The following is a 13113-nucleotide window of genomic DNA, read 5'->3' on the forward strand; positions in this document are numbered from 1 at the left end:
AAAGAGAAAGAAGGGCATGTTCCGATGCATCAAAATGGAGCCCAGTTTTGCTCCTCATGGTGCCACCTTATCCTGCACTCGATGCTTGCTTTGTAAATGTATGTTTATGTATGCAGAGAAAAGGGGCAAGGAAGAGTTACTTTAGGTGTGCTGTTTAATTTGGGTGTGTTTGCCTGCACCTGTAGCTAGCTAAACATGTGAGAATGAGTCAGCAATCATGTGAGAATGACTCGGCACAATCTACATAATAAAGGCTATTGCATTTAAGGCAAGTTTGCTCTGGGCCAGAGCGCAGTATGTATGCTGGAATGAGGCTCTAGGCTGTATCTACAACTGTATGCTTTATGTATGTTCCTGGAACTGAATTACTGCCAGTAAAGCAACTGGCTCTTTTTAGAAGTGCTGGGCGTTTCTCTGGTCTTTTGCACATTCCGTTGGCACTGGGATGGGCACTCTTGCAAATGCCCCAACACACTTAGCATGGTTGACCCCGATTCCCACCCTGTGTCCAGACAGGCTTACCTTGTGCAATTCATCATACACAAGCTGGTGTGCAAAACGCGGGCAGGGCTCTTCCTCTTGAAGGCTTTTGCTTGGATTCTCTTTGGCGGCCTGGTCGTTCTTGTAGACACAAGACCTGCAATACAATATGAGATGAAGCGATTCAGAGTTGTCAGGCATCAACTCATAGCTAGCTGGCACCTGTTTAGCAGTGGCTTACACCGCCGCCGCCATCAGGATTCAAACTATCTATTTGCCAAATAAAGACTACCTGGGTGCTGTCATCAACCCCTCTGTAATAAACTTGCAGCATTTATAAGCACTTGTTTTTTTAAAAAAACTGCTCTGAAAAATGAAAGGAGCTATTGTGAACCACAATGAACAAGAGCCAGAATACCGAAGAACGATGCCAGGATGGTTCTCAGGCAAGAGGAAGAAACGAAAACTAGGAATAGACAAAGCTCATGGATGATGATGAGGAGGAGGAGGAGTGGTGCCTATCCATGGTTATTAGGCATGATAACTAAATGGAACTTCAGAAGCAGAATTGCAGAATACAGTCGTGCCTTGGTTTTCAAATAGCCTAGTTCTTGAATGTTTTGGCTCATGAACAATCAAAACCCGGAAATGAGTGTTCTGGGTTTATGAATGTTCTTTTGGAAGCTGAGCGTCCAACAGGGCTTCCGATTGGTTGCAGGAACGCTTTGGTTTTCGAACGTTTTGGAAGTTGAACAGACTTCCGGAATGGTTTCAGTTCGAATTCCAAGGTACAACTGTACCTCGGAAATAGCATTTGTTGGTTGCAAGCAACAGGGAGGGCTGCAAACTTTGCACACTGCTCGTGGGCCTCGTCTGGAGAATAATAGTTGGCCAGTGTTGGAAGCGAAATGCTAGAGTAGGTGAGAAGGTATCAGGGCTGGAGAACCTGTGGCTGACTAGATGCTGCTGAACTCCAACTCCCCGCAGTCCTGATTGTTGGCCATGCTGGCTAGGGATAATGGGAGCCCAGCAACAGCTGGAGATCCTCAGGTTGACCAGCCCTGGAAGAGAACGTTAAATGACAAGAAGTGTCAGAGGATGCTAATCTATATAGCACAAGTCTACCGACTCCCTGCTTGCCCATCTTCACTTTTCTCATCCCCCTTGTACTTTGAATGGCCTTTATCTGTCAAGGTAACACCTTAAGCTTCCCCTTGCCGACTCCTCCTATGCTTCCAGGTATCCCCACTCATCACTACTGGGAACAATTCCTGCCCTTCCCGCCCCCTCCCACGTTGTAGGCTTGCCCATATGCTTCAACACATTTTAATGCCACTCGCCGGTTTAACAAAAGGGCAGCTCTTTAACAGTGGTAAGAATGCCGCACGCAGCAGAACTGTAAAATGCAAGCAGGGATAAAAGCAGCAGTGCTGCAAAAAAACTCATCTCAGTAAATCCAGCTTTGACCTGCTGGAAAACCTGTGTGAGTCAAGACACCTAGAACACATAAATTTCAGTCCCAAATGAGCCTTTCTGCATACAGAATTCCACATAGAAGGGGTCACATCTGAAAAGCCACCCCCTTTTCTCCCAGTCACTGTCCATCTTATTCAGAGAAGGGTGTGTCTGCACTATGATGACTGTTCTTCCTCAGATCATCCTTTAAGATATCCAGTTCCCAGCCCACTCAGGGCTCTAAAAAGGAGAGAAGTTCTTGTTTTCCAAGTCGCCTTCAAAAGCAGCTCCACATTCAGTGCCTTACAGTGTTCTATACTGGAGATTATCAGAGCATAGATGGCCTCTGCATCACTTCCAAGCCTGGCCTACCATGGTTTTAGCACTGACTATTAATCATGTAAGGAAACTGGTTTATTATTATTTAATCTTTGTTAACATGTATAATATATACATGGAGCAATTCCAAATATCCAACAGCACCTACGCTCCCCTTTCAGAGGCCGCTGCTGAACCAGACACCACGGCAAAAACATTCCCTACAGGAAAATTGTGCCTTAATTGCCCGGCATTCGTAACTCCTTTTGCCAGCGCCGTCCCCTTCGAGTTTTTCTCGGCAACCCATCAGCACCAGAACATTTTCCCTCTTCTCAAAAAGTGCCGAGACGCTCGGCATTCCTGATGCTATGCCAGAATCCACACAGACAATATGCAAAGTCCTGGTCTTGCAACAGAAAATATCTGGGAGGCACATTCCAAGTCACAAAAGCACAAGTCTGGATTAAGACATCCAGAACAAATGCCACCAGCGGGTTCTGTTCAGAAATGCCCCCAATACAGTGGTACCCCGCAAGACGAATGCCTCGCAAGACGGAAAACCCGCTAGACGAAAGGGTTTTCCGTTTTGGAGGCGCTTCGCAAAACGAATTTCCCTATGGGCTTGCTTCGCACTGCGCGCTGCGCGCAGGCTTCGGCATGCCGGCAAGTCTCCGCCAGCAGCGGCAGCGCTGCCGCTGCTGGCGGAGAGGTCCGCGAAGCCTGGGCGCGCTGCACGCAGGCTTCGGCATGCCGGAAAGTCTCCGCCAGCAGCGGCAGCGCTGCCGCTGCTGGCTTAGAGGTCCACGAAGCCTGGGCGCGCTACGCGCAGGCTTCGGCATGCCGGCAAGTCTCCGCCAGCAGCGGCAGCGCTGCCGCTGCTGGCGGAGAGGTCCGCGAAGCCTGGGCGCGCTGCGCGCAGGCTTCGGCATGCCGGCAAGTCTCCGCCAGCAGCGGCAGCGCTGCCGCTGCTGGCGGAGAGGTCCGCGAAGCCTGGGCGCGCTGATGTCAGCGCGCGCAGGCTTCGGCATGCCGGCAAGTCTCCGCCAGCAGCGGCAGCGCTGCCGCTGCTGGCGGAGAGGTCCGCGAAGCCTGGGCGCGCTGCGCGCAGGCTTCGGCATGCCGGCAAGTCTCCGCCAGCAGCGGCAGCGCTGCCGCTGCTGGCGGAGAGGTCCGCGAAGCCTGGGCGCGCTGCCTTGGCCGGACAGCTTTTGAAGGCAGGCAGGGGGAGCAAAGACTTTCGCCCCCGCCAGCCTTCAGAAGAGGTCCAGGACCTCTTCTGAAGGCTGGCGGGGGGCAAAAGTCTTTGTCCCCCCTGCCTGCCTTCCCAGGGGCTTTTAAATCGCCCCGACAGCGGAGAAGTCCTCCGCTGTCCCGGGGCGATTTTAAAATGCTGGGGGTGGGAAGAAAAGCCCTTGTCCCCCCCCCCAGCCTTCAGAAGAGGTCGGGGGACAGACTGTCCCCGGACCTGGTCTGAAGTCGGTTTCCCTAGGAACGCATTAATTGATTTTCAATGCATTCCTATGGGAAACCGTGCATCGCAAGACGAAAAACTCGCAAGAAGAAAAAACTTGCGGAACGAATTAATTTCGTCTTGCGAGGCACCACTGTACAGGCATCCAAACAAAGGGAAAGAATTGAGGATTGGAGAATTGGAGAATTGGAGAAGAGGAGGTTAAGGGGTGATATGATAGCCATGTTCAAATATATAAAAGGATGTCACATAGAGGAGGGAGAAAGGTTGTTTTCTGCTGCTCCAGAGAAGCGGACACGGAGCAATGGATCCAAACTACAAGAAAGAAGATTCCACCTAAACATTAGGAAGAACTTCCTGACAGTAAGAGCTGTTCGACAGTGGAATTTGCTGCCAAGGAGTGTGGTGGAGTCTCCTTCTTTGGAGGTCTTTAAGCAGAGGTTTGACAACCATATGTCAGGAGTGCTCTGATGGTGTTTCCTGCTTGGCAGGGGGTTGGACTCGATGGCCCTTGTGGTCTCTTCCGACTCTATGATTCTATGATTCTATGATTCTAGGAATTAGGAGAACTTGGGTTTGCCTGCTCCTTGGTCACTGTGTGATGGGCCTCACATCCACACAGGAACCTACATGCTCAGAGCCTAAAGGCACTGAGGCCCCAGATTTCCAACCACTTCACAACAAAACCAGAGAGGGAAAATGCGGTGTGGCTTGGGACCCACACACCTCTGACGCTACACACACAGGCTGTGATGCTAAAGGTATACCCAAAAGCACAGGTGACCAGTGTGTGTGTGTGTGTGTGTGTGTGTGTGTGTGTGTGTGTTGGCAAGCTGTGACACTCCCATCCCTCCACCTGAGTAGGTCTAAGAAATCAGCCCTGCTGGACAAGACCAAAGGCCCATCTAAGGCAGCCATCCTATTCTCAGTGGCCAATGAAAGTCCCCAAGCAGAACCATAGAATAGTAGAGTTGGAAGGGACCATGTGGGTCATCTAGTCCAACCCCCTGCAATACAGTAATTTTTCGCCCAAGCCGGGGCTCGAACCCATGACCCTGAGATTAAAAGTCTCACGCTTCAATGACTGAGCTATCACAGCTGCTGTTTGTGATATTCTTTCTGACAGCAGCAGAAGATTACTTAGCATTCATGTTACAAGTTAACAGCTGATGCTGTGTGAATACAGTCATACCTGGGTTCTCGAACACCTTAGTATTCGTACGTTTTGGCTCCCGGACGCCGAAAACCCGGAAGCGTGTGTTCCGGTTTTTGAACGTTTTTCAGAAGCCGAACATCCAACATGGCTTCCGCTTGAGTGCAGGAAGCTCCTGCAGCCAATCAGAAGCAGCGCCTTGGTTTTCGAACAGTTTCAGGAGTCAAATGGACTCCTAGAATGGATTAAGTTCAAGAACCAAGGTTCCACTGTACTAAAAGTAATTGTTCCCAGCCACATTTTGAAAAGCACTGACTGCTTTTTGATCGTTTCATCAGGGTAGCTGTCAGAAGGTTGAATTTTCATGACCATAAACTCTTCCTCAATGCAATTTTTTCTAGAAGAGGAGTTTGGATTTGATATCCCACTTTATCACTCCCCTACGGAGTCTCAAAGTGGCTCACAATCTCCTTTTCCCTTCCTCCCCCACAACAAACACTCTGTGAGGTGAGTGGGGCTGAGAGACTTCAGAGAAGTGTGACTGGCCCAAGGTCACCCAGCAGCTGCATGTGGAGGAGCGGGGAAGCAAACCCGGTTCACCAGATTACGAGTCCACTGCTCTTAACCACTGCACCACACTTGCTCTCACTCCTCTAAAACCTCTACTTCGTATGAACAGAAAGTGCTGAAGAACACTAGGAAGTGCAAATGAACCTGTTCCTGGTGCACGTTTACAAATATATGCAAAACCAGACTTTTTACTGGGTCTCTTGTCTGCAAGACTGAGAGCAGCTTATGGGGTAGATACGGGACACTGCTTCCCTGCAAGGATCTGACGTTTCTTTCCAGGGAAGTAACTAATGGCAGTGATGTTTGAGGAGTGTGGACAAAATGCCACTTTCTCAGGCCTGGGGTTAAAAAACCTGGTATCGCTTACGCTTACATGCGGCTACAGGAATACACACACTTTGCGAATTAACATGAAGAGGCAAATACTATTTCACTCCAGGAGGAGGGCGGAGGGGAATCTTCTGCCACTCACCAGCTGTTCCGTACAATGTCATAAATCCAGAAGGAATTCCGAACATTCTCTTCCCTTTTCTCCTTGTCTTTGCTAAGTCCAGACAACACATGGATTTCATTCAGTTCCGGGTCGATGGTAGCTCTTTGGGTGAAGCCGGTCATTGGGACTGTTGGTTGCGGGGAGAGAAGAGCAAAGCAACACAGTCAGTGTACGGCGGTAGCTGCTGGTGGCGTCTTGCTAAGCATGGCTATTTGAACTGCAGAAAATGAACCACTAGATGGCAGGAAAATCACAGGACCTGAAGAGACCCAAAGAAGCTACTCCAAATTTCTTGCCCTAGTGCAGGATCAAAAAACCCTCCAGATCCAGCCACAAAACCTTTTGCAACCCAGCCAGCTGTGCCTTCATCTTGCTAAATTTTGCAAAAGTAATTCCTTTTAGGACTAATTTTACTGCATCTGCTCTTTTTAAATTCATGCTTATCAAAGTCAATTGGTGTGAGACAGGGTGCTAAATGGAGCTTGGAACGACGGATGGCATTGCTTTAAACTTCACAGCAAAGCTTTTAAAAGTTCAGAAACAATCCAGGAATGCAATTCTTATTCCAAAATCAATATGCATCCCAAAGGCACAGATATGGACTTTTTGCACATCCTTTGCCTTGCACCAGACACCAACTGCGTGGAGATTTCCTATTTTATCAAGAGTCATTTCTCCCCCCCCCCCCCGAACACAATCTCTTCCATCCCCACCGTCAGATCTGCTCCTCCTGGAATGGAAATTGACTGGAACCACACAATTTCATGGTTCGGTTAATCTCCAGGACCTTTATGTCTCAGTGAACAGGAAAGCGGAGGGCAGAATGTTTTGGGTGAAATGGGAAACTACAGTTGATTAGGGACTTCCACATCGCATCCAGGCATCCAGGGGAAGGAAGAGGCCACACCTGCCGGCACAAGGCTCACATGTAAGTTGAGGTGTGATCATTAGAATGTGGCCATTGGCCTTAGAAATTTTGGGCTCGCTGGCATGATGTTCACTGTACTATTCCACCCCCTCCACCCCCCCCCACAAAAAACCCTGAACAGGTATTTAAAAGGAAAGGTCCCTCTTGCAACAATTCTCACAAAAACCACGAAAGGGGCATACCAAAGCTGCCCCCGCTTCCGCTTTCCCCGCAGAGGGTTACTGGAGGTTTCTCTTTAATTCCCATAAAAGCATAATCAAATAATTGGCCGCTCCCGTTGTTTGTTGGGCAAGTCCCTGCTCCTGTTTCCCTGGGCAACCAGGCTTTCAGCAGGCATGTGTGACCAGCACGTGATCTCTGTATGCTGGTTCTGTTTTTCTCTCCCCCTCCTTCTGGATCAGCTTACAGGCATTGTTTGGGGTGAGGTGCGAGGGGGGGGGGGCCGGAGGAGAAACGCCTGGGAGAAAGTACCTGGTTATCCGAGGCACGTTGCTCAGAAAAGACACGGCTTGCAGACGCCGCCAAATCACACAACTTAACACTTTGAAAGCCACCTGCAAGAAGGTAATTTTGTGCACAGGAGGCCCCTTCCCAAGGAGCGAAAATTCGGTCTGCGGATAATCTTGGTTTACGGCCGTTTCCATGCAAAGGAGCACAGCGTGCCAGCAGCCGAGCTCTGCCGGTTGCTGCTGTTTTTCCTCCTCTTAAAAGCAGGGGAAACATTGCGCCGTGACTAAGCAGTTCTAGACAATGCTCGGCTCCCCCACAAAACAAGAGAAAGCAGCACGTGGCTCGTCGGAGGGAGGGAACAACCCTCATCCAAACCCATCTGCCTTCCATTTGGTTCAAATTCGCTACCTCATTAGCACGGCAGTGGAAAACAGGGTTATCCCCCTGAGCTTTTTGGGATCCAAGAAAAGCATTAAAAAACTGGCATGGCCCAAGGCCGGCATCCGAAACAAGGGATGCGTCTGGATGCTGCAAAGAAAGGGGCTTTAAGCTGTTCTCAACTTTTGGCATGTTGCATTTATCCCTGGTTTAAGACCAAACTAGAAGGGTCAGTAAAAGACCTGTGACTAGACCATAGCTGTAAATGTTTTCCTTTTTTTAAGGGAAATTCCCTTATTCCGAATAGGATTCCTCGCAAGAAAAGGGAAAAGTTGACAGCTATGAACTAGACCTCCCAGGGTTTTCAAGGGTGTTAAAAACAGCAGCCATGGGATGCGGTGCAATTCGGTCAAGGCCGAACTAGAGATGCAGACTGGATGGGGAAATCTTCTATTCATTAAGGGATGTTTTTAACGGTTCTCGGCCTTCACACATTGGGCTTTTATCCCGAATCTGACCATTAGTTCCATCTAGCTTAGTATGACCTACACTGACTGGCAGCAAGTCCCCGGGGAGATGCAGGGTACTGAACCTGGGACCTTCTGAATGAATAAATGGGAGCTACAGCCAATCCGTACCACTGGGCTACGTCTGCCCTGAAAAAAAGGTAGTTTCATCCTTTTCTGAAAACCATCAAAAGTAGTGGCGACCGTCAACACATTGTGGAAGCTAATTCTGTAACTCCAGTGTGAAGGCTTCCTTTTGTCCGTCAAGGATTTCCTGCTAACCAATTTCATTCGATGACCCTGGGAGTTTTAGTGTTATGGGAGGAAAAAGGAGGGGGGGAAGTCTGTCCACTTCCTCTGCCCCATGCGCAGTTTTATCAAAACAAGTTTTACCGAGCCAAGCAGCCAGCAAATAGCCGGATGGCAAAAGCAAACACAGCCAGTTACACACAGCATGTAGGGTGGGAGTTAAACTTTGCCTCGAGAAACGGAGCTCAGAGTTCACAGGAGGACTTTAGGAAGTTGTTTATAGACAGTGTGACAAAGTGGAATATGACGCATGGGCCATGTGGGCTGAGCCATATCAAAACAGCACAATGGATGGGCATTCCTTCTTGCTTTTAAATGGACACCTCCTCTTTGCAGGACAATCAATCTCCTGCCAGAGACAGGAAAGGGGGCCCTCCCACACACCGAAGCGTCTCAGATTAAATGTTACTGTAAATCAGGCGTTCTTTCCCTTTTAGCAAAAGCACGCTTTGAATTTTAAAAACGAAGAAGGATCACACACTCAAAAATGCCAGAAGAGTAGCCCTAAGGAATAAAAACTATTCTGTAACAGCAGGCGAATTAAAGAGCATTATTTGCAAAGAGTAACAGCTTAGGAATCAGTACGGAAGTGATTTCAAAATGCACCCACTGCTATGAAATCCCTGCCCCAAGTGGGCATCTGAACAGATTCCCAAAGGAAGAGTACCCCCAGTCACACTGGAATAACAGCATGATCTATTTGTGTATCTATCTATCTATCTATAATTTTTATTGAAGATTCTCTTGGTTTATTCTACGCCCAGGGCTCCAATTTAACTACCCCACATGCAGACCATAAGCAAGCCCATTTCTTGCACCAACATACTTAACAGGGAGAACATTTTAAAAAGCTACTACTCCCTGCATGCGTCCCTCTGCACATGGCAATATCGAGTATCTATTTGGTATTAATGTTTTATTGAAAAATTTTCTATTATAAAGAAATAAAGTGATACAGTGGACCCTCGGGTTACGTACCTCTCTGGATTCGTAATCTTCGGGTTGCGAAAGCAGCAAACCCGGAAGTATTTTTCCGGGTTTCACCACTTGCGCATGCGCAGAAGCGCTCTATCGCGCCGTGCACGTGCGCAGAAGCGGTGCCTCTGGTTACGGCTAAATCAGGTCAGGAGCAGGTGATGGAAACAGGGATGGCCCTGCTTCTATTAAGGTAGACAAGCAATGGCGCTTAGCGATCTCAGGAAGCTGCCTTATGCAGAACTAAGTTGCCAAAACTTTGGCCGATAGCATGACAGAAGAGGCCACGTTCACAGCAACCACAGCAACGTCACATCAACGAACTCCAACAGGTCGCCCTGCAGGAGTTTGACGGGCAGCCCGGTGTACCAGAACAGAAAGTACTTCACAGCAATTAAGCTGGCCGGGCTGCAAGCTGGTGCAGCAAAGAAGGAAGGCGTGAGCCAAGATCTTCTGTCTTTCAGGGATTTAGTCAACTTTACCGACCCTACTCTCAAAAAAAAGGATGTGCAACTAATTCAACTGAGAGGCTATGATTGTGTAGCCTGCTGGTTCACACACACCTACGTTTGTGAGTTTTAATGGGGATTGTTTTGCAACAGCAAAAGGGTAAGGCATGCATGCCTTGCACCAACTGTTGTTAAACAGTCCTATTCGGGAATACTCTAGCCAGGGTCGCTGTCAAGACATAGGGGCCGCTGCCCTAACAAAGGACACTGAAACAGAAGCTGCTGCATGAAGTTAAAAGCTCTGCCTCATTAAAGCAGAGAGAAACAGCAAGCATTTTACAAACTGGGCTTGGGTCCATTATAGTCCATCGTCTGCCTCGTCAGATAAGTCTATTGGGCTATTAAACAAGTTTTGTGGGTCACTAGGGGGTGCAAGCTCTTCCACAAAGGTGTTACAGCAAGGTATACCAGACAGAAGCTCTTGGCAGCTGTTCAGCTGCTCAAGGGCCTGGATCTGGACGCTGTCTCATGGTTTTTCATTAGGGTGCCCCTGTTGTCACAGGCTGGTCCAATATCCTGCAGTCTTTAAGTGATCAATTAGATCTTTTGATGTAAAACTTTTTTTAAAAAAATGAACTGAGCAACCAATTAGGTTTCAAATGTTTTGTTTTTCAATTTAAATAATTGCCCAAAGGTAAAATGCCTCTTCTCCTAAGGCATTTACCTTCAACTGGTGGATCAGAGCTCACTTACTGGGTCACATTCTGACGTATCATAGGTCAGAAGAGCAGCACAAATCCCATACAAATATATGGTAAAAAAAATTAAGAAGTGGGTCCTTAATAATAATAATAATAATAATAATAATAATAATAATAATAATAATAATTTATTATTTATACCCCGCCCATCTGGCTGGGCTTCCCCAGCCACTCTGCATGCATGGGCTAAAGGTGGGTCCTCTGTTTGGAAACTACTTTCCTAAGGTTTCTTTTACAATATATATGTTAGGGGTAACGTGAGTGGTTCATGTGCATATCAAAGAACATAGAAAGCATGCTTTTTCTTAAAGACCGTTTTACTCTAGACTCAAATGTATGCAGATTTAATCCGTTAATTCAAATCTTATCTGATTAATCCATTAAGATTTCTTTAATTGGATTACTGGCAGCTATTGAAATTTTAAGGCGCCATCTTTATAAGAAAATAAAGGGGTCCCCCAGGCACAAAAGTACAGAAGTTTATGCTGCGTGTGCAGAACTCTCCTCTCGCTTTTTCCTTCTTCTCAATTTGCATGGCATGACTATGCAAAACTTGGCCTCTTAACTGAAGCTATCCACGCTGTGATGCATTCCACCAAAGCTGGATAGAACCACAAATGCTCTCAAGTCCAGCTTTTATACATGAAACAGCACTGCCAGAAAGGAGAGGGGAGCAACATAAAAATGGCACCTATTTCCTGAACAAGTCTGGGTCACAGCTGCTTCCCTCATTAGGATGCTGTCGAGCCAGCTATTTTTCTGGCTTACCCGTTAAAATTACTAGGTATGTTCCCACCCACAGTCTTATTGCTGGCAACCAAAAGGGAAAAGGTAGGGGGATGAACATTCAGCACTGTGCAGTAAGTGCTGAGCGCACGGACTTAAATCTAGAGCCTCCCTGTTCTCCGATCAGTAGGCGAGAGCTTAAATAACTGGGTTTGGGGCAGGTGCCCACAATATTCGTACAGCCAATTTGCAGGGCCTCCCCACACCCGACAATAATTATGATTCTCTGTAAGGCATTGAACTCCTCGTACATTTAACAATAGAAAGTTGCTTGATAATGCTGGCTGCATGATAATATTCTAGGTTCCAGTCCTAACTATGAACCAAAACAAAGCATGTTGTTCTTGAAAAGGAGCCACAGTTGTGAAATGGCAACTTTATTTTTTATTTTATTTATAAAGCTGTTAAGGTGTTGTGAAACCAAAAAGCCTTATCCATGGAAATTAAAAACTCAGAACACTGGGGCAGGTTACAGCAACAGATAAAACGAACAGTAAGGAAACAAAAGAAAACAAGTCTGGATGCCAAAGGAGCCAGTCTGGAATTTTGATGTGCCAGACATGCTTTTGTATCTTCTTTATGTGCAGATGCCCTAACCAGATGATGTCCCTCTGCAACCCTTGGGAAATTTGAGGTACTTGGTTGCAATGTTTCAAAAACTGAGAAATCTGTGAACGTTTACACAGCGAGCATTGCTGAGACAGACATACATACATGTGTGGGGAAGTGCATGCAAGTGCGCATGCGTTCAGACAACAATTATGAGTTATAATTAGGATTACTGGTTCATGTAGGAGTGTCAATCTAGGGGAGAGGCTGGGAAGAGGGACCTCTGCTTGTGTTCAAAATCACTGAAAACCGAGCCCCTCTAACGAAAGCAACTTGTCGTCAGCATTTGCAGTTTGGACTATAATGGGCTTTTGTTCTTCCTTGCTGGGAGGCTAATTCTAACGTTTCCCTTCACAAACAAGGGAAATGTTCAGAGCTGTTTATTTACTTTCTTAGACACACGAGGACGGTAAAACTGGCATTCTATTCATTCATGATTTCTAAATGAGTCACTCAATAACAAAGTCTGCTATTCAAAGTAAGCAGGACAGTTTTTCTTTAGAAAAAATGGCAGAGGCTAATTATGTTGTTCTCCTTTGTCTAACTGGAACATGCAATTAATGTATCTGGCCAGGAGAACATGGCTGAACGTGCTTAGCCATAAGACGGGGTCTGTTTTCAATGGAAAGTGAACTCATCACAGGTGTTTGCTAAAAACAAGAAGCCACATGCTGTCGTACCAAAAGGAGGTGTGATTTCAAAAGGTGGCCATGGCACTCACTCCTGGTGGTGTGGTAGGAAAGGCAGGCTTCAAGGGTTAAGCCGTCCACCTGACATCACCCAACCTAACTCACACTTTTCTTTTGGGAATCTGACAGCCCTCTGCACCTTATTTCAGCAACAATAATCACTATGATCCAGTGAGAGACCATTCATGCATCTGCCACCTAAAGACCAGCACAACTCTTTGTAATCTAAGTGGGGCTCAGGAACGACAGCAGTGTTGTTTGCAGCCCTGCTCATTTAGATACATAATTCTCTGCATGGTAAAGCTAGTTATCAAAATACAACTTTGGAATAAT

General features: G+C 47.2%; 1 protein-coding gene across 2 annotated transcripts in view; it reads right to left on the reverse strand.

The window, feature by feature from the left end:
* Positions 1-13113, reverse strand: part of MKLN1 (muskelin 1) — an 88231-nt gene that overhangs the window by 15100 nt on the left and 60018 nt on the right. For both annotated transcript variants that reach the window (XM_081210003.1, XM_081210004.1), the window contains 2 exons: positions 5920-6067; positions 523-637 (listed from right to left, as the gene is read on the reverse strand). In XM_081210003.1, the coding sequence (XP_081066129.1) occupies positions 523-637; positions 5920-6067 (263 nt within the window). The remainder of the gene's footprint in view (positions 1-522; positions 638-5919; positions 6068-13113) is intronic.

The sequence above is a fragment of the Podarcis bocagei genome (genome assembly GCF_964188305.1).
Source record: "Podarcis bocagei genome assembly, chromosome: 10".
NCBI lineage: Eukaryota > Metazoa > Chordata > Lepidosauria > Squamata > Lacertidae > Podarcis > Podarcis bocagei.